Below are 18,164 nucleotides of genomic sequence, written 5' to 3'. Positions count from 1 at the left end.
ATGACAATGACCAATTCCAAGAACAATATAAACCAACTGTATGTTTTGATTATTTCAATCTTCCAATAGCTTGCTTCTTTAGTTTTGCTGTCTTCTAGTTCTATTTGATTTTTGAAGACTTAATGTGGCTTAATATTGATTTTTGATGACTTGATGTGACTTAATGTTGAATTTTTTATGACTTGATGTGGCTTAGTGTTGATTTTTGATGACTTGATGTGGCTTAGTGTTGAATTTTGATGACTTGATGTGGCTTAGTGTTGAATTTTGATGATTTGATGTGGCTTAATGTTGATTTTTGATGATATAAGGTATATATGGTAACATACTTAATAGTGTTAGAAAATAGGGGAAATAAAAAATAACACTTGGGCGCCTAAGCGCTTAGGCACCCCTCAACCGTCTTAGGTTGCCTTGCCGCCTTGACAACTATGCTGCTAAGGGTCTAATTCTGAAACAAAGGGATAGCAAGGGGAGGGGAGGAGAAGGGCATGAAAATTACCAACCTGACCTCATCTAAAGAGGTTGTCACTGATGTGGTGAAGGGCAAATAAAAGAGGTTACAAGAGTTGGTTGTAACTGGTTTGGTTACAAACAGATTTTCCCTATAATTATATACACACACCATCCACAGTATGTTTTTTTTAATCCATCGACACTATTTATTAATCCATCCACACCACTCATACTCTTTTGCATAGTTGTCAAGGCGACCATGGCATTGTAAAGGGTCCAAAATCAAGGCGACACCAACAATGCGCTCGCCTAGGCGACCAAGGAGTCTGAACGCCTAGGTGTCACCTTGATAACTATGCTCTTTTGGGTCTATGTTTCTTCATTTATTATGACAGGTTAACAGTTTTTTTTTTTTTTGAAAATGATTGGTGTTGGTGATGTTTCATTTTTAGGGACACAAATGGTAAAATACAGGGGCAGCCAAGGTCAATCAAGGCCAGCCCGGCCTAAAATGGCAAAAATTAGGGGTTGAAAGGGTCAATCAGGGCAACCCTGGCCCAGCCCAGCCCAATCACGGTCAATCAGGGCTGGGCTGGGTTGGGTTGGGTTGGGTTGGGTTGGGTTGGGTTGGACTAACCCTGATAGGGCTAGGCTTGGGCTAAGATGTCCTAGCTCGACGTAGGGTTAGGCTGCGGTTTAAAAAAAACCAGCACAGCCTGGCCCACCGACACTTCTAGTTAAGACAACCTTCATGGCAAGTTATTAGCTGGAGGAGTGTAAGGCTTAGTTTGAGTCTTTTATGCAAGGTTGTAAGGGGCTTCAGCTCTCGAATATGATTAATGGAAATTGGCTGATGCAGAAGCAGTCCTTTTGACCTGGTTGAATTTATTTGAGAACTCCTACCGAGAACTGGGCCCTAATTGGGTTTAGGTCTAGTAGGATATTAGTAGTTTATCTATTTACTTATTTGGATTTATCTTGTAATCTTTTACTTAGGCTACAGTTGGATTCCATTTTTAGTCTTTGAGTTTGATTCCATTATAGTTTTAGATTGGGTTAGATAATTAGGCGATAGAGTTAGATTTATTTCTAATTCAACGTTAGAGTCATTAGACTACAATTGGGAAACGTTCAATTTCGTTTGTAACCCATTTTTTAGACAAATTTGATAATAGAATGAAATTGTTTTAGGTTTGAGTGCCTGGTGAGTGGTGGCCTGTGCGATCTTCCTTCTCTCTCTATTACCTCTTCTTCTTCTTTCTTCTTTCTTCTACCTCTTTCTGTCCTAGTGTTAACAGCAGCCTACAAAGGTTGGTGTTGATCCCTCTCTCCCTCCTTTATTTTCCTATTCTTCTCCTTCTCCCTCTCCCATCCATACCTGTGATTCCCTGTTCTGGGCAGTAGTTGCAGCCCAATAGAACCGAAGTGCCCTCCCTCATACCTAATCCTCTCTATTTCAGATTTGGTGTGATGCAACTTACCCCAAGGGCGACCCATCTTGTGGAGTCTTGTGATCAGTACCCGTGTGGAGTGTAAGAATCATGTCAACAATCAGATCTGGTATCCATTATTTCGCCAGGGTCTGTTTCAGAATTTGCTAAACAAATCTCCCAGCTGCTGGTTCATGGTATTGTGGGCTGCAATCAATAGGGCATTGAGATATCAACCTAGTCCAAGAGTTTCAGGTCCAATCGAGAGCCAACTCCTTCATAGTAGGTTTTCCGCCTCCCTGTTTCGATAAAGAGTTTGAACCAATTCAATATCTTAGTTTTTGGCCCTTGTTTCAAAATTTCCCCTCCCTCCTTTATTACTCCCTACACTTTATTTTAAGTTTATTCAAAGTCTATCCTCAATCTAAAATTCAAATCCCTTTTGCGTTCTCTTTCTTGTTACTACCAAATAGTCTTTTAAGTTCTGGTTACTTACGGTCCTGCCACTCCCCCTTTGTGAACTCCTAGATAATTACGGAACTACCGTTATTCCTTGCAATTGAGTCATCTAGTACTCGGGTGGTCCCAACCCAAACCCAAATATGGTTTTGTGATTCGGGTTCTACATCATTGGCTCTTGCCTTTTGGTTCTGTGAGATTCAAATTTCAGAGCTCTCTCTGCTTTTGGTGATTCAGTAGAAACCTAGTGGTGATTCCAGGAAAGCTTGGTGGTGTTTCCAAGCTGGGGTTTGGTGGGATGTCAACCCTGAAGATCAAGTGGGATTCATGACTCATATTTTTCTATCTATTTCTCTTCTTCTTTCTTTATTAAATCATGTCAGATTCAAATATTCGTTTTTTTTAGTTGATTAAGCTTTCCTGCTTGAATGCAATTCTTAAAAATGTCAGTTTTGGTTATGAAATTTCAAAATCTGATTTCAGATTATTGTCCTACTGCTACTATTGATTCTGGCCATAATTTCAAATCTGATTTTAAGGCTTGATTTCACCATCAATTTTCAAAGTTCTAATTCTGCCGAAACTCTTCAATTTTGGAATTTCAGAAACTGCTTCCTGCTTTCACTGCTAGTTCTGTTTCTGTGATTGCTTTCATTTCCTATTGAGTTTATTCTGAATTTGTGTAAGGTTTTTGTTGAATTTTGGAATTTCTACTTATCAAATTCTGTTACTGTTTAAATTCTAGAGTCCTACTCCAAGGCAAGGAGGATACCTTAACAATCCTGGATCCAGCCATAGGATCACTCCCATATTTATTGATGATAGCTTCTACTGGCTGTTTAGACCATTCAACCAAAATTACTTGTCAATCTGACTTGTTTTCATTGAGTTATTAATGTTTTCTTGAATCTGGGTTTTATTCCTTTTATCTCTGATTTTGATGTCCTTGGGTTTTCTGAACCCTAATTTTTAGGTGGTTAGATCCCCATTATAGTCCCACATTGGTTTGTTCAACACCACCACCATTGGGGTTCTAAGGGCTCTTTTGTTGTCTTACCATATAACCATGTATTGAGGTTCTCTATGCACACTGCAGAGAGCTTGCATATTGCAGAATCCACACAAGGACTTCACTGCAAAAGTGCTTGAAGTATAGGTGAGTTGGATTCATGTGTATTGTTCCAGACTAGAGAAGGATTGGTTCAGTAATCCTGGACATATTGCGATTGGTTCAGTAGTCCTGGACATATTGCAAACTTAATGTATTTGGTCCTTGTTAGTTGGCTTACCCAAACTTATCCTCCATTGGAAGAGCTCTGGTGTGTGAGGGAACCAGAGAATGAAAGATTCTCTATGTTGAGAATTAGGTTTGAAGAGCTCAAAAGGAGATTGTGAATTGCCTTCAGAGAGCTTAGAAAGAGATAAGTTCAAAGACTAAAATCCATGAAGAAGTTGAATCAGAACTTGATAACTCTGAAGAACTGGACTCATGCTTTGAAACCTAAGACTGGTTCAATCTCAGACGATCCAGAAAAAATGGTCCTGCAATGTGAGCACCAGTGACTAGTGAGTCTTAGACAGGGTCACCTTCACAAAAAAGGAAGAATAAGATCCAGTTGAGTCTGTAGGCTCCTGTGATCTACGATGCTTACTTTGGAGTGATCTGGGTTTGGATTCATGGTTCTCTGAACCATGCATGCCTTGAAAACTCCAGTTTCTTAGTTATTAGACAGTATATGCCATAACTTAATCCAGTCCAAATCCCTAGTTTTCTCTCACAGAATAAATTTTTTTTTTCAAAAAAAAAAACCCCCCTCACCTAAACTAATTAACCTCTCAGTGATTTTGACATTTAGAACAGAGGTGCATGTTGTCCCTGGCATACAGAACACAATAATCAGAGTAGGGTTTTAGTTAAACTGGAGTTTTGATTATTTTTTTTTGCCATGCCACCTTATTTCCTTTTAAAGAGTATTTTCAATGGTTTATTGGTGTTGTCACTTGTCAGTTGCTCATATCTCGGTTGAAATTTTTATGTAGACTAAGTAGATATTGCTGATGGTTTCATAAAATGTATGTCTTAAATGGCTCATCACTTGTCAACTGCTTCTATCGTGGTTGAAACTTGTATGTTGACTTTGTAGTAAAACGTATGGCAGGTATGATCTACGTTATTTAAAATAAATAAATAAATTAAGGCCAAATGTTCTCTGTGCAGCAGCGCAGGCTGCACCCAGACACATGAGGTTGGGCGAAATGACCACCCTGCCCCCTGAATGGGCAGCCCATGTGTCTGGGTGCAGCCTGCGCTGCTGCACAGAGAACTTCCGCCCATAAATAAATTAGTATGTGTTCTAAAATTTTGCATCAGTGCCAATCATGGTGAGAATTATCTCAGTCAAATCAATACTTCCCATGAATTGCATTAATTTACCATGTTAGATTGACTTTGTATCTGAAACTGGGGGCAAGCCACCAATATCCTTCTCTTGAGATTTACAATCAACAGGAGCCACAGACATCACTCTCTTATCCTTTTGCATAGTGCATGGCAATGGTTCTTAAAACAGTCTAGATAGAATGATTCAGCTTTTAAAGTTTGGTTTTGATACACGGGCCTAGTGTTTCTAAGCTGAAAGCTCTAGCCACACTAACATTCTTATACAGTAAGCTTGCCTGATCTTGACCAACAATCATACATGAGTTGTACTTTTACATTGATATTGATCTGAAGATGTAAGCACAGCTGGTATGAGACTCAAATGGGGCTGAATTGATTCTGATCACCTGGGGTGCTCTTAGTTTCCTCCCATGATGAGATCATTTTATTTTGGATTTGCATAGTAATTTTATACAGTAAACATCTCTTTTGTATGCCAAACTTCTTGTCTACAGAGTGGGCAAGATCCATGTCTGACAAGCCATCCATCTATACACCGGAGATGGAAGAAGTGCCTGTAATTAGGGAGCCTCCTCGAAGCGTCTCCCTTTCTGAAATCCTACTCACAACAGCATAATAAAGGAACTGTAATGTCCTTTACTTTTCAAAAAGAAGAGAACATAGTTGTAGGTCCATTAGCATTTGTGTGTGGCTTCTCACTGAACCGAGACAGTATTATTACCATCATTCAATAACCTTCTTATTAACTTTAGCTATCATCATCTTGAGCAAGTACACATGGGAAACCGTGCCCGCGCTCGAGTAATTGATCTCCCCATCTGCTGAAATTGAATGTAGGTAGCCTCTTAACCAAGTTTGGTGATAGCCCTTTGATGCCCTCAACATCATAAATGTCTGAGATTTCTCTGTAGCTTGTCCCCTTGGAAGTAATCTGAAATTCAACTTTCTTTGTTAATCACAAGCAACAAATTTTCCTCAATTAGGTTGTAATAACAAGCAACAAATCTTCCCAATGTGTTAGGAAATTTTAGTAATTGTTAGTGTCAAAGCACACTCACTTGCCATTGACAAGCCCCTAGCATTGCTTTGAGAGAGATTTGGTTGAAACTGATCGGTGCAATCCGCGTTGGTTTGGTTTTTGAGTTGGCGTTTTAATGTTTTATGAAACCGATAAAAATGAAACCAAACCATTATACCGGAATGCACTGATAGAAAATGAAAAGCGGGTCAATTCGAAAAAAAAACAGAGAGACCTGATTGATAAAAACCCCATAAGAATCCGAAATCTTAAAAAACTAGAATTTTCCATTAATTTCCTTGTGTACATATGTAAACCTGAAACCAAATTTGACGGAACAGTAACAACAAATTGATAAAAAATGAACCGAAATCAATACGATTGAATTTGAAATTCCCTTAGGCCCCGTTTGTTTAGAGGGGATTTAAGTAGAGTGGGAGAATTGAGGTGGGAAAATGTTGATGTGGCACTTAAAAATTTCATTCCAATCTTGTTTGGTTATCCTCGAGTAGTGAACTTTCAAAAACTAAGGGAACATCATTAATTGTTTTGTCTATTAATATAACACTTCAAAATTCTACCGTTAAACTATCCAAAATTCCACCTTTAAAAAAATCTCACTAACATGTCGTCCTATCTTCCCAATAATCCCACCCCACCTTCCCCTCTAAGACCCCGTTTGCTTAGAGAGGTTTATGGGATAGAAGAGTTGTGGGATTACTAACGGATGGATCCCATGTGTTTGAAAAAATAAAGAGTTGATGGATTACTGTAGTATAGGAAAGTTGCAAAATTCCACATATTTCTTGGGACTTTGTAAAGCCAAAGGATGAGAAAATTATGAGACTTACAATACGGTATCAGCATACAATGGTTTACTACAACTTTCCCATCCCTTCTATTCCTTCTATTCCGTTAAACAAACGGGTCTAGATAGACAGGGCCTTAACATTTGGTTTTGAGGACTGAAACCGAACTTTCTCTCTCCATCCATAAAAATTCTTGTTCTCTTTCTTCAAAGAAGTTAAAAAAATGTGTAATTCTATTTAGATTCCAATCCAACGATGAGAACGCAGACTACATACATCCGTCCACTCCAAAGAAGTTTTCCAGTGGAAATATTTGATGGAACAAGAAGTATCAAGAGTATGGTAGTTCAGGTGGTCATGGTTACGAGATTGCAATCAGATCTTCCATTTTACGAGTGGGACCCATATGTTTTTAATAGTATCAGATTGTAGACTATCATCTCTCTTGAGCGATCCGACGAACATAATTTCGCGCTCTCCTTATTTCTGGTTTCGCACATTTCTTCCTGTCCTACCTATTCTGTATTTCTTGTTCTCTTTTCTCTGCCATTAACGACTTCGGTAGGCCAAGAGACAAATCGCCAGCTGCTACTGGCTGTAACCTCTCCTGCGAATCATCAAAGCAGGTTCTATTTCTCCTGTATTCGGATATTTCAGTTTCATTGCAGCTATTGTGTTGTTGGGTCCCCAAAAAAGAGCAGCTTTCGCGTTGTTTACTGCAATTTGTTTCCATTTTCGAAGAAATTTCTGTTTTCTCTACCTTTCAATGCTTTTCTCTTCAATAAATTTTCTCATCATCAAGCTTATTACATCTTTTTGAGTCTGTACTAACTCTTCGGTAGATTTTGTTGTTCTCTTTTCTCTATGTCGAAATTAAAGTGTGTTCTAGGTAAAAATCGTTCTTGTTCGCCTAATCATGGGAGAAGTTAAAATTTGACGTTGAATGAAATTGAAATTTCTGGTACAGTTCAGGGTTTTGCTTAGCGTTGAATCTATGATGAACTTACAATGCAAATTTATGCAGGCGAGATAGCTGATTTTTTTTTTTTGTTTAAAAAAATAAAATAAAATTTATGTAAATGTTGAATTTATGGTAACGCTTGCTAGAAAATTCTTTTCATTTTTTTTTCCGAATTCAAAATAAGAAGATACAGGGTAGATGGTCGGTTCTTGCGCTTTTACTGAAGAGGTTTATTTTTATCTGTTCCTGACTGTGGTTTATGGTAGGGATGGATTTGGGTTCTCCCGATGCAAGATTGGAAGAGATCAATGATGCTCAGAAAACGGATGGTTCGTTTTCTGTTGGAAAACTAGACCTTAATCTTGCTGTGAGTAAAGAAGAAGGGAGTGAGGTTTATGGTCATGAGACAGGGGCATGGGATGATACAGTTCTTGTCAATTTGAATCAGCAGAGGCAACATGACTCCCCTTTATCTCCTGCTGGCGTTATAGGCGAGGAGTCAGATTCATTTTGCTTGAAATCCAGTCCAACAGGGAGGACTGGATTTGATCATGATGAGGTTGGGGAAAAATCTTTTGACCATGATCCAGAGAGCCTGCATTCTCCATTAAAGGACACACTTTACCAAGATGAAATTGGGGCCTTATCTGACAGTCCCTCAGGTAAATCCTCATACCCAGGTGAATCAGAAATGTCTCGGATTGAAAAAAGAACTGAAGAAACTCATCAGTTGTGGGAATCTTCTAGGACAGTTGACTCCAACTATCAGGAAGAAGAAGATATGGAGAAGATCAATATTGATCCATGCCAGAGTTACTCTCCTCTGCATGATGAAAAATTAAAGGATTGTTCTGGCAATTTGTCTAGAGATTCACCACGTGAGAAAACTGAATCCACCCATGAGGAAGTAGAAGAGGGAGCTTCTGATTACCATGCAAGAAAGCTGTTGTCCCCTGAAAAGATGCAAGACAATACTGACAAGACTACAAATGAAGACTTCTACCATTCAATGAACTCACCATCTGAGAATGGAAAGATATATCGACTTCATTCTGATCTGCACTCAGAGTCTCCGAAAATAACCTCAAAAAGATCTGCATCATCGGGGAGGCAGATGTCATTTTCTCCTGAAAGGTCACCTTATATAGAAAAATTTCCACGTGGAAAACCATCTTCACCACAGATTGATCGAGACCCATCGTATTCCCCTAGATCATCTAGAAAGAGACACTCATCTTCCCTTGAAAAGTTTGGTGGGGATGGTAAAAGAGTTCCATCCCAGGGTAATTTATCTCCATCTGGCCAAACTTTTATTTCTCCAGAGAGGCAGTCTCGTCAGGATACTCACCGTAGAGGTGATACATCACCTAGAAGGAATTATTTGCCACCAGGTCATAGAAGACAAGAGAGGTCCATGTCAAGATCACCTGTTAGGCGGAGGGATTCTTCTTTTGGATCCAAAAGGGATCACCGTGATAGATCCCGATCAAAGTCCCCTTATGCAAGAGATCATTACCGAAGATCCCCAAGGTGAGTAATTTTTTTTTGTGGTGGGGGTGTGGGGTGGGGGGGGGGGTTCTAATACTGTAATTTATGATGTTTTTGTGTGCCACCTTCTGAACATTTGAAGCTCATATATGTTGCATTTCAACACTTCCACTTCACAACCTCCCCTCCATGTAAGAGGTGTTATGAATTTATATCTGGCACTTTCTTACTCATGAAAGTAATGGGCTTACTTTTTGGTTGTCATTTCTGCTTGTATCTGACATGATAAATAATGTCCTGATATTTTATTGTTGTGGAGTAAAAAGTGAAATTCCCTGAAAACAAATATGGGCTGGAATGGGAAGGATGATTGTGTGATCACACCTTTCAACTTAACATTAAGGACATAATACCTACACAATATGTATAATTATTTTTTTTCGTTTCTGTTGATTATGCTTGTAATGTTGATATGATCTTGTGTGTTGTTAGGAGGAGGTATTCCCCTAGGCGCAGATCTTCTCCTTCCAGGCACTATTCTCAACGCCGCTCTCCTAGGAGGAGACCTTGGTCGCCACCTCCTAATCGGAACACTGGAGTAGGGAGACCTGGAAACAATCTATTTGTTGCAGGCTTTAGCTTTGTTACTACAGAAAGAGATCTTGAAAGGAAATTTTCAAGGTTTGGCCGTGTTAGAGATGTCCGCATAGTTCGGGATAAGAGGTAATTGCATCTAATGCTTAATTGATTTTAATTGCTGACATCATCCTTAGCTGATACTTAAAATTCGGGATGTCCTATTTTTCCTGGTTTCACATTTATGATTCCTTAGCTGTTTTGTGTAGACACATCTTTACTGGATCTCACCGTTGTTCGAGATTTGTTTGTAGGTTTATGAAATGTTCATTAGTCCTTTATCCTGATATATTTATTACTTCTATTTTTTTTTTCCTGTATTTGTGATTGGTAGCCTGGGAGAGTGATTAATTTGGTTATCTTGATCTCTTCTCTGTTCTCTGAGATTCAGCTCATAACGTATGCCTGTTATTGCCTTTTTCTTACTGGAACCGTTTGCATTTATTTAGGTTGGGATTGGTGTAATAACATGTTTGTTTTAATTGAAACAGTGTGTTGTGTTTTCTTTTGCTTTTTCCAAATTTGTAATAGGTAATTGAGATTCTCCCAGTAAGTGCAAATCCAGTCTGTACGTGAAGCATGTTTTGCGACATAGTGTACCAAAAACAAACTTAGGTGTTTGTGCTATGTCAAATTGTTGTCGCTGCTGTCACCACTAATGAAATTGGTTTTTCTTAGTTTATCAAAAGTTCTTTAGAACTGATTTTTCCACATCTTTGTGAACATATCCTTTTGGCTTGGCTCGAGCATTACTGTGAAGTGAGACTGATGCTTAGGATGTGTGGGCAAGATAGAAATGATGAAGGGGAGAGAGGAAGAGGAAAAATAAGTTTTTTAGGGGGATAAATGCAAAGAAAAGGGACACATGAAGATAGACTGGTGTAGCAATCAAACATTTGATGATGAGGAACTTGGAATTCTTACCTTTAATGAGCACACAATTGTGCGGACAAGGGGGATAAATTCCTAAAAATAGTGCACTCAGGATCAATATCTAAAAGAACAATTGTGTGTGACATGGCAATCCTATTTTCGGAATAAGCTAGCTTCAGTGTTTTCATGGACTGTTGGGCCTGGAACTAGTTTGTAAATGTTGACATCCAAATACTGGTGGACTGGTAAACGGATTATTCTGTCTGAAGAATCAGTTTTTTTGGATCATTTGAGACTGATTGTTCATGATTGAGCTGTTGGACGGTGGACAATTATAATTGTATATGATAGTCAAACAATTTTTCTACCAAAAAAAAAAAAGATAGTCAAACAATTTTAGTTAAATATGTATTTTAATAAGAACTTTAATGCAGACTTCCTAATTAAGGAGATAAAACCTTGATCATCTATCTGTCCTGTGATATTCTTTTGTAAAGTGAGTTCCATACATCATACAGTTAATCTCTAGTTCTCCGTTAAGTACTGTGTTGACTCATTTAAAGGAGCAGACTGTTGGACCAGAGCAATATGTCTGATTCATTTTTAAAACATTTCTTAATTTCTTCTTAAGAGAAGCTGAATGATGCAGTGGCACTTGAATGGTTGGACCTTTTATATGGGGTAGTCTATGATCAGCTTCTCTTGCTGGCGCGTGCTAGCGCACTGTAGTTTTCTCGTTTGTTGCCTACGTTTGCTTGCAGCACCCTACCTTGCTCCACCAAACTCTGTTTGCAGCTTCATGTCCTTGAATTCGTGCAGCATGACTGGGTTTGGAAACTCAAGCCCAGACGAAACTGGCCCAACTTGAGTTTTTGGTCGAAGAAAGGCTGGTATTGGTTTAGTTATCTATTTGGGTTTAACTTGTAGTCATTTATTTATTTACTTTTAATGATGTTTTGCTTTGGGTAGCCTACGTAGTGGTAGAGTTTCATTATATTTCAGTTTTAGAGTTGGAATATGAGTCTTTTTGATTTTCTTTTTATTTATACCATGTAACCCATCGTTAGATAGATTAGATTTGAATGAACAGTTGGTTGTTTACCGGTGTGGTGTAAGCGTGCCTCTCCCTCCCTGTTTCCTCTCTCCACCTCCATTCTCAGATATGCCATTCTTAGCGTTCCCTGCTCCTCTGTCTTTCTCTTCACTCCATTACCATTCCTCTCACTGTAGTGATACTGTTGGTTTGAGCGAAGTCAATGGAACTCCCTTTCTTCAACCCTTCTCTGCTCTATATTTCAGGGATGAGTCACACTCCTACGGCAACCAAACCTTAGATTTTCGAGTCCTAAGTATCCTCTCCGGTTGTGAGACAAAGCCCTGCAACAACGCTGGACTTCCCTTTCTGCCAGCAATAATCTCAGATTTTTATTCAGGATAGAGGGTTGTCGTTTTGGGGGTTTCTTCATACCTGGGTTTCAGGGAGTCCTTAGCTGTGCTTCAAGACCCAGTTCCCTTGCTTGCTTAGTGGTCTCGCGTCGAAGATCATCCCTGTTGAAGGCGAACATCCCACCGCTGGTTTCATCCCTTCCGCAAGGTAGGAGAGAAACTGTTTCCTTTCCCTTCCCCCTCCTTTGATAGCTTTACTCTTTGTAATATTATCATAAATACCCCACTTCCCCCCTATTTCTATTAGTTCCTTTGATGCAGTTGCCTTAGCATGGCTGGACTGGAATGACCCTCTTTGGAGGCCCAAGCTGAGATGGAACCGACCCAACCTGATTTTCTAGTCTGGCATGGGCTGGTAGAGTAAATAAGATGTAATCTTTAGTTTATTTTATTTCATACGGGTGGATAGATTACTTAGTTATTACCTTTGTAGTTTCCTTTCCTTAGATATGGCTTGGTTTGCTAGTTTCTTATTTGAGTTGGTTTCTATTAATCTGTTTTACCTTTTCTTTATATTGAACATGTAATACGAAGGAAGATTAGAATGAGATTGAATGAAATTTGGGTTGAGTTACTGGAGTTGTGCGTGTGAGATCATCGGTTCCCTCTTCTTCTTCTTCTCCGTTCTTTTTCTTCCATCTCAGGTATGAACCTTCCCTGACCTTCTTTTCTTTGATTCTTCTACCCTGTTATAATCCATCTTAATCTCCTCCTTCCTTTTTTATTCTTTTTTTTTTTATATCTCTGTTATCCTGCCCTGTTCCTAACGAAATCTACGACCAGTCACATCTGGCCTTCGATCTCCCCCCGACCTCTCTGCCTTTCTTCCTCATATTTTGGTCGTGAGTCCCTCTACTCTAGGCGACTCAAGTCCTTGAATCTTGGCCCCTAATCCTTCCAAATGTGAGAACCAAATCAAACTCGAGGCTGTTCCTCCTTTTACCGCTGGACCTGAGTTGCAGCAACTTTATTTTATATTTTGGATCTCAGTTTTGGGTGTCACTCAGTTGGAATCAACAGGCCATTGGATTTCAGACCTCTCCCAGAAGTTTCGTTGCCAACCGAGAATGTTTGAGTGAGTTATCCGTACCAAAGCTGTTCCAGTTCTACTTCCGCATTGGTAAGGTCGAAATTGAAGAAGACTCACGATACGTTGTTTTTTTACTATTTATTTGTTGAGTTCCAAATTACCCTTCCTTTCTCCTTTATTTCTAGTCTACCCTTATTTTATTGTTAGTTCCAAGTTTAACCTTCCACTAATACGAAACATCCACTCACTTGTTTTTGAATTTCTATTTATTTGCATTACTGCCACATCCCTTGTTGATTTGATATATTTACAGAATTTCCACCATCTCATGTTATTGACATATTTTGAGTTTGGGTGGGCCCATAATCGATCCAAACTAGGTTTTGGAACCCTAGATTGCACCATCCTTATAACCCCTGAAATACTCCCATGCATGAATGGTTATTACACTCAAGTTTTATTCTGTTTCTCATGTAACAAGGACCCTATACTGTTCATAATATTGACGGTTCTGCCACACTATTTAAAACTTTGTTATAATTACAGAACTGCCATTAATTCTTGCAATTGGGTTATCGAGTAATTGGGTGGGCCCATAGTGATTCCGAATAGGGTTTCTGGACCTTGTTATTGCCACCACTGAATGTCAAACGAACTATTTTTACTACTATTAAAGCTAAAATATGGACAAAGTAGCTTCTGGTATACACTTCTAGAAACCAGTTCCCTCTGCAATTAAGTTAAGAAACCTCTCATGTACCTAAAATTTTATCTCAGATTTTGTTTTAATTATGTGATTTTGGTTCCCTTAAGGTATTCCTAGAACAGATTCTGAGCTTGTGTTTTTAATTTGTTGAAACCTTCTTTATGATGTTTGCCTTGGAGGGATTTATGGAAGACTGGTTGGATTTTTAATTTCATGGTTTGTTTTGGCTTGCTATACTTTATTGCGGTTGAAGCATTGCCTCTTCTGTCTGTTAGGTCTGGTGATTCTCGAGGTTTTGGCTTCCTGTCCTTGGAAAGAGATGAAGATGCAGATGCTGCTATTCGAGCTCTTGACCAGACTGAATGGAATGGCCGGATTGTCCTAGTAGAGAAATCAAAAACACCAACCCATTGAAGCCCTGCTTGTTCTGTCATTGTTGCAGTGCTCAAAGCTAGTTGTGAAGTTTGAACTTTAGTGGAGATTGAGTTCGGCTGTCCCAATTTTGTTTCATACTTGCAGTCTCTGCGACAATATGGTATAAGTTTTGGACAAATAACAAGTATGACTTGAAACAAGATTCATGACAATATAAAGACTTCTCTTTAATGCTTTATATTATGGAACTAATATCGGTTTACCAGCTTAGTTATAACTGTTTTGTTTAATCCACTCGTGGCTGTGGAGGTTATTTGGAAACTACATAAACCACTCTACTCTTTTTTGGTTAAACTACAGATTTTGTATCTCTATTGTATGATTCACTAGTATATCTTGCCATTTCAAATCATTTACTAAAAATAACCATTCGTATGAAATCCTTTCAGGGTTCATCAGCAGTTAGAAATGAAAGTTCTATGCCTTATTTTGTACCTGAGAATCTGTACCTAAAGTTCCTTGTGCCTGGAAATTCTGGACTAGAACATGATTTCACAATTTGCCATTTTCAACTGATCATTCTGGAGTACATGAGCGTCTATTTTCAGTGGTTCATTCTAATGTAAGGCGCTGGTGCCACCTTGCCTGATTTCTAAGATTGCATTAATGAAGACATGCTCTCTCGCTCTCTCTCTCTCTCTCTCTCTTTTCTGTTTGTTCTTATTATTAACTTAACACCACATATTTGTAGAGTTTTGTCTCTTATGCTGCAGGCACTGATGACCAATCATAAGTAGGAAATGGAGCACGATGGCTAGTAATGTAGTTAAACTATGGAAAATTCATGTAGCTGGAGATTTTGGACTTCTACGCTACTCTGATTGTTTTGGGTTTGTGTTCCTTGTCAATGTTTGCTACTTGGCTTCCAACCATATTGCCTGACTAGGCTGGATCAGTGCACTGTGAAGATTTGGTACTGATCGTGATAACATTCCTCCTCGCCTTTCCTCTTTCCCCCACCCCTCCAAAAAAAAAAAAATAGTATGCCTACAGTACATTGTTTGGATATTGTTGTATTGCAGGCCATATGACATGTTCTAATGTTCCTCAGCCTAACAGTAAATTGAACATCATCAAATTTGATGGTCCAAACACTATTTTTGATCAAGCTCCTTCTAAACCTGGGACTTACAAATATCAACAGGAAATGCTGGTGCGCATTTCAAACTAATTATTGTGGACAAATATCCCATTCTCACCTATTGGTGTCTGAAACCAACTATCATGACACATTTCATTACTTGGCTCGTTACTAGAATGATTGATGTTGCCATCTGCTCCTTCATGTAAGGGTATCTATTCTCCTTATTTGAGACGTGTTTCAACGGTAAGTAGGAACACAATGTTCATGTGGTATCTCTTCCTTAATGTCTTATTTGTGTCCAGATGTCCACTAATAAACCATTAAACCTTTCATTCTTGATGAATAGTCTTGATTAAAATTCTATTGCGAATCTCAGCATTTTGGGATCAAACTTTGTACGTTTCTATAACTGTTGGGTGGATGCTCAATCATTGATTCCTTTCACTATTAGGAAGGTAATTAGCTTTCACTAATGCAGCGGTTTTTGTCAAAAAGTGTAATTACTGTCTTTGTCCTATGGTTGGCTAAAGGTCGTTGCATTAGACAGGTAAGCAGATATCATTCAACTTCTTAGAGTATGTAATTTGATGTTTTTGTTAGGCTCCATCTGGTTGCAAGTAAATGGAAATGAAGGGAATTGAAATTATGACTTTTTAACTAACTTTTCAAGTGCAATCTTTATTTTCCTGCTGAAATCCATGGAATTTGGTTGAAAAATAAAGTAAAACTTATTGCTGGTAAATATTATATAACTTTTCATTTTTTCTTTTATGTAGTTTCATTTCCCTTGCCTTGCAGTCACATGAAGCCTTAGGATACAGTGAAAATAAATATGCCTAAGCATCCTGCCTTTGAGTAGTAACCTTGTTTTTCATAATCTGGAATATTTCCTTATTGTAGAATCAATATAAACTGTCTTGGTAGGTTTTTTTTGCTGGTAGATATCATTGCTTTGTGTATTGGTGGCTTGGTGCGAATGTCTAGAAGCGATCTTTGTTGGATATGTACAAATTTATTCAGTTTCCGTTGTTTCATGGAAAGTATTTTATAGGAATTGCTTAAAATTTTTAGTATATTGTATGTGTGAGAATACAAAATTCTTTACTTAAATGTGATACAAAATTTTAGAAAAGGGTACTTATTGTTTCACTACAGTCGTGGACTTAGAAGTTTTTAATCTTCTTTGGATTGCCCCTTGTCTTATTTCTAATAGTTCTTTAAGTCAACAGTAAAAAATGATTTTTTACCATTATGTCACTATCAAGAGTTGTCATTGTTATGCACGTTTCTCAAGTTGACATGTGAAATTATAGGATTTTACCCTCATTGGAAAAAAAGTATTATGTTAAACGGACAAAAGAGTAAGGTGACAACTTATTTTTCACCCAGTTTGGTTACAATAAGATTTTTTCTTTTGAAAATTACTTCATTTTTTAAGTTTTTGGATAGTGTTTTCCACAACAAGTGGTGGCATCTTGGTCCTTGATACAATTGTCATCAATAGAGGACACAGATTCTAGCATCACATGGATGGGTTCTCTTAATCATTCAACAGTGCCTAAATTAGTCTTTAATATGTAAGATTAACCAAATAAATTTTATAAATGAAATTTTAATTTCTTGGGAAAAAAAATTCTATTTGAAACAAATAGAGCCTAAGGGGTAGTTGGGTGGTTGAATACCAAAGACTTGCAGGGACTTTGTATTAGTCTGCTGGACTCTCTAACTCAGTTGCCTCTTGAATTTGTGGCTGAAGTTGCAGAGACCTTATACCCCCCTTTTCATTGTTGTTGGGGGCCTTAGTGTCTTTGATCCTTGTTCAAGGTGGTTTGTCCAAACCCATGTTTGTGTGTTTGGCTCAAGAATAATCAGCTTGATTTAAAGGTGATATTAGTAACTGTTACTACATTTCTCTGTTGAAATGGCATGTTTTTATGTGGTTACAGGTTGCTAAACATGATTTGCATGATGTTGGAATATTACAAAGCAGGCAATGTACTCTTTAAGATCGGAGACATGTTTGAAACTACAGCTTACTGGGAATGTTGGGCACTAATGTTTGAAATAAATCAGCTGCTGGCAATATATCCATTCATCAGAATCATTTAGTTGCTGTACCAAGAGAGGTATGATCATCTTTAACCTGCAATAATGGAGGCTTTCTGTTTGTAACAGGGGATGAGGGATGGTAAGGAAATAGGTTATTGACAATCCTACAAAGGAAATTATAACAGCAGATTTTGTTTGTCTATCACAATGAGGATGTGGTTGCCCAATTTATTAGAGCCCATAGAAGCACATGCATGTTCATTCCTTAGAGTCACTTTTAGCAGAGTCAGGAGGAAGATCCCAGATCTCTTCTACCATGGGATATGATCCTCTGATTGGATTGGAGACGGGTATTTTCATTCTCATACTATAGGGATGGTAGTGAACGATGAATCTCAAGTACACTTGTAGAGTCATATGATCATTTATTTTCACTATGCTTGATGGATACTTAATCTTGACGTTTGATTGTAAGGGAAATTGAAAGGACGGGAAGGGAAGGGAAGTGAAAATATTTCATACTTAAAATAAAAGCTTTTGTAATCATTAACCAATGTGATTGTATAACTAGTTAAATTTTTTATCATATTTAGTAATGATACATTGTATATGTAATTTTTTATTTTATTTTTTTTAAATCTAAGGGATTTGGATGCAAAGTAAAGTGAAATTTAATAGCTAAATATGGAATGATTTGGAGTTAGTGATATAGTCACATTGGGTAATGATTACAAAAGTTTCTTTTTTATGTTTGAAAATTTCATTTTCCTTCCCTTTAATTTTTCCTTGCAACCAAACGGAACCGACAACAAAATGTTATACAATTTTATGAATTTTTAATAAATTAGATTGAGTTTTCCCTTACCAGCCTCTTTGTAGCCTC

General features: G+C 38.0%; 1 protein-coding gene across 1 annotated transcript; it reads left to right on the top strand.

Annotated features, from left to right (window-relative positions):
• The first annotated feature begins 7,111 nt into the window (after positions 1 to 7,111).
• On the top strand, positions 7,112 to 14,340 carry LOC122639979 (serine/arginine repetitive matrix protein 2-like). Its single transcript, XM_043833048.1, has 4 exons — positions 7,112 to 7,199; positions 7,790 to 9,064; positions 9,515 to 9,745; positions 13,989 to 14,340. The coding sequence occupies exons 2-4, from the start codon at positions 7,794 to 7,796 to the stop codon at positions 14,125 to 14,127; spliced, it is 1,641 nt and encodes a 546-aa protein (XP_043688983.1). The 5' UTR covers positions 7,112 to 7,199; positions 7,790 to 7,793; the 3' UTR covers positions 14,128 to 14,340.
• Positions 14,341 to 18,164: the final 3,824 nt, after the last annotated feature.

This window comes from Telopea speciosissima, chromosome 9 (genome assembly GCF_018873765.1).
Source record: "Telopea speciosissima isolate NSW1024214 ecotype Mountain lineage chromosome 9, Tspe_v1, whole genome shotgun sequence".
Taxonomy (NCBI): domain Eukaryota; kingdom Viridiplantae; phylum Streptophyta; class Magnoliopsida; order Proteales; family Proteaceae; genus Telopea; species Telopea speciosissima.
This window is presented reverse-complemented; position numbering and strand designations above follow the sequence as displayed.

Excerpts from the sequence above, each read along its gene's own strand:
- LOC122639979 (XM_043833048.1), top strand. The coding sequence starts at position 7,794 with ATGGTAGGGATGGATTTGGGTTCTCCCGATGCAAGATTGGAAGAGATC. Across the intron at positions 9,065-9,514 it reads CATTACCGAAGATCCCCAAG|GAGGAGGTATTCCCCTAGGC; the intron begins GTGAGTAATTTT and ends GTGTGTTGTTAG. Across the intron at positions 9,746-13,988 it reads CGCATAGTTCGGGATAAGAG|GTCTGGTGATTCTCGAGGTT; the intron begins GTAATTGCATCT and ends TCTGTCTGTTAG.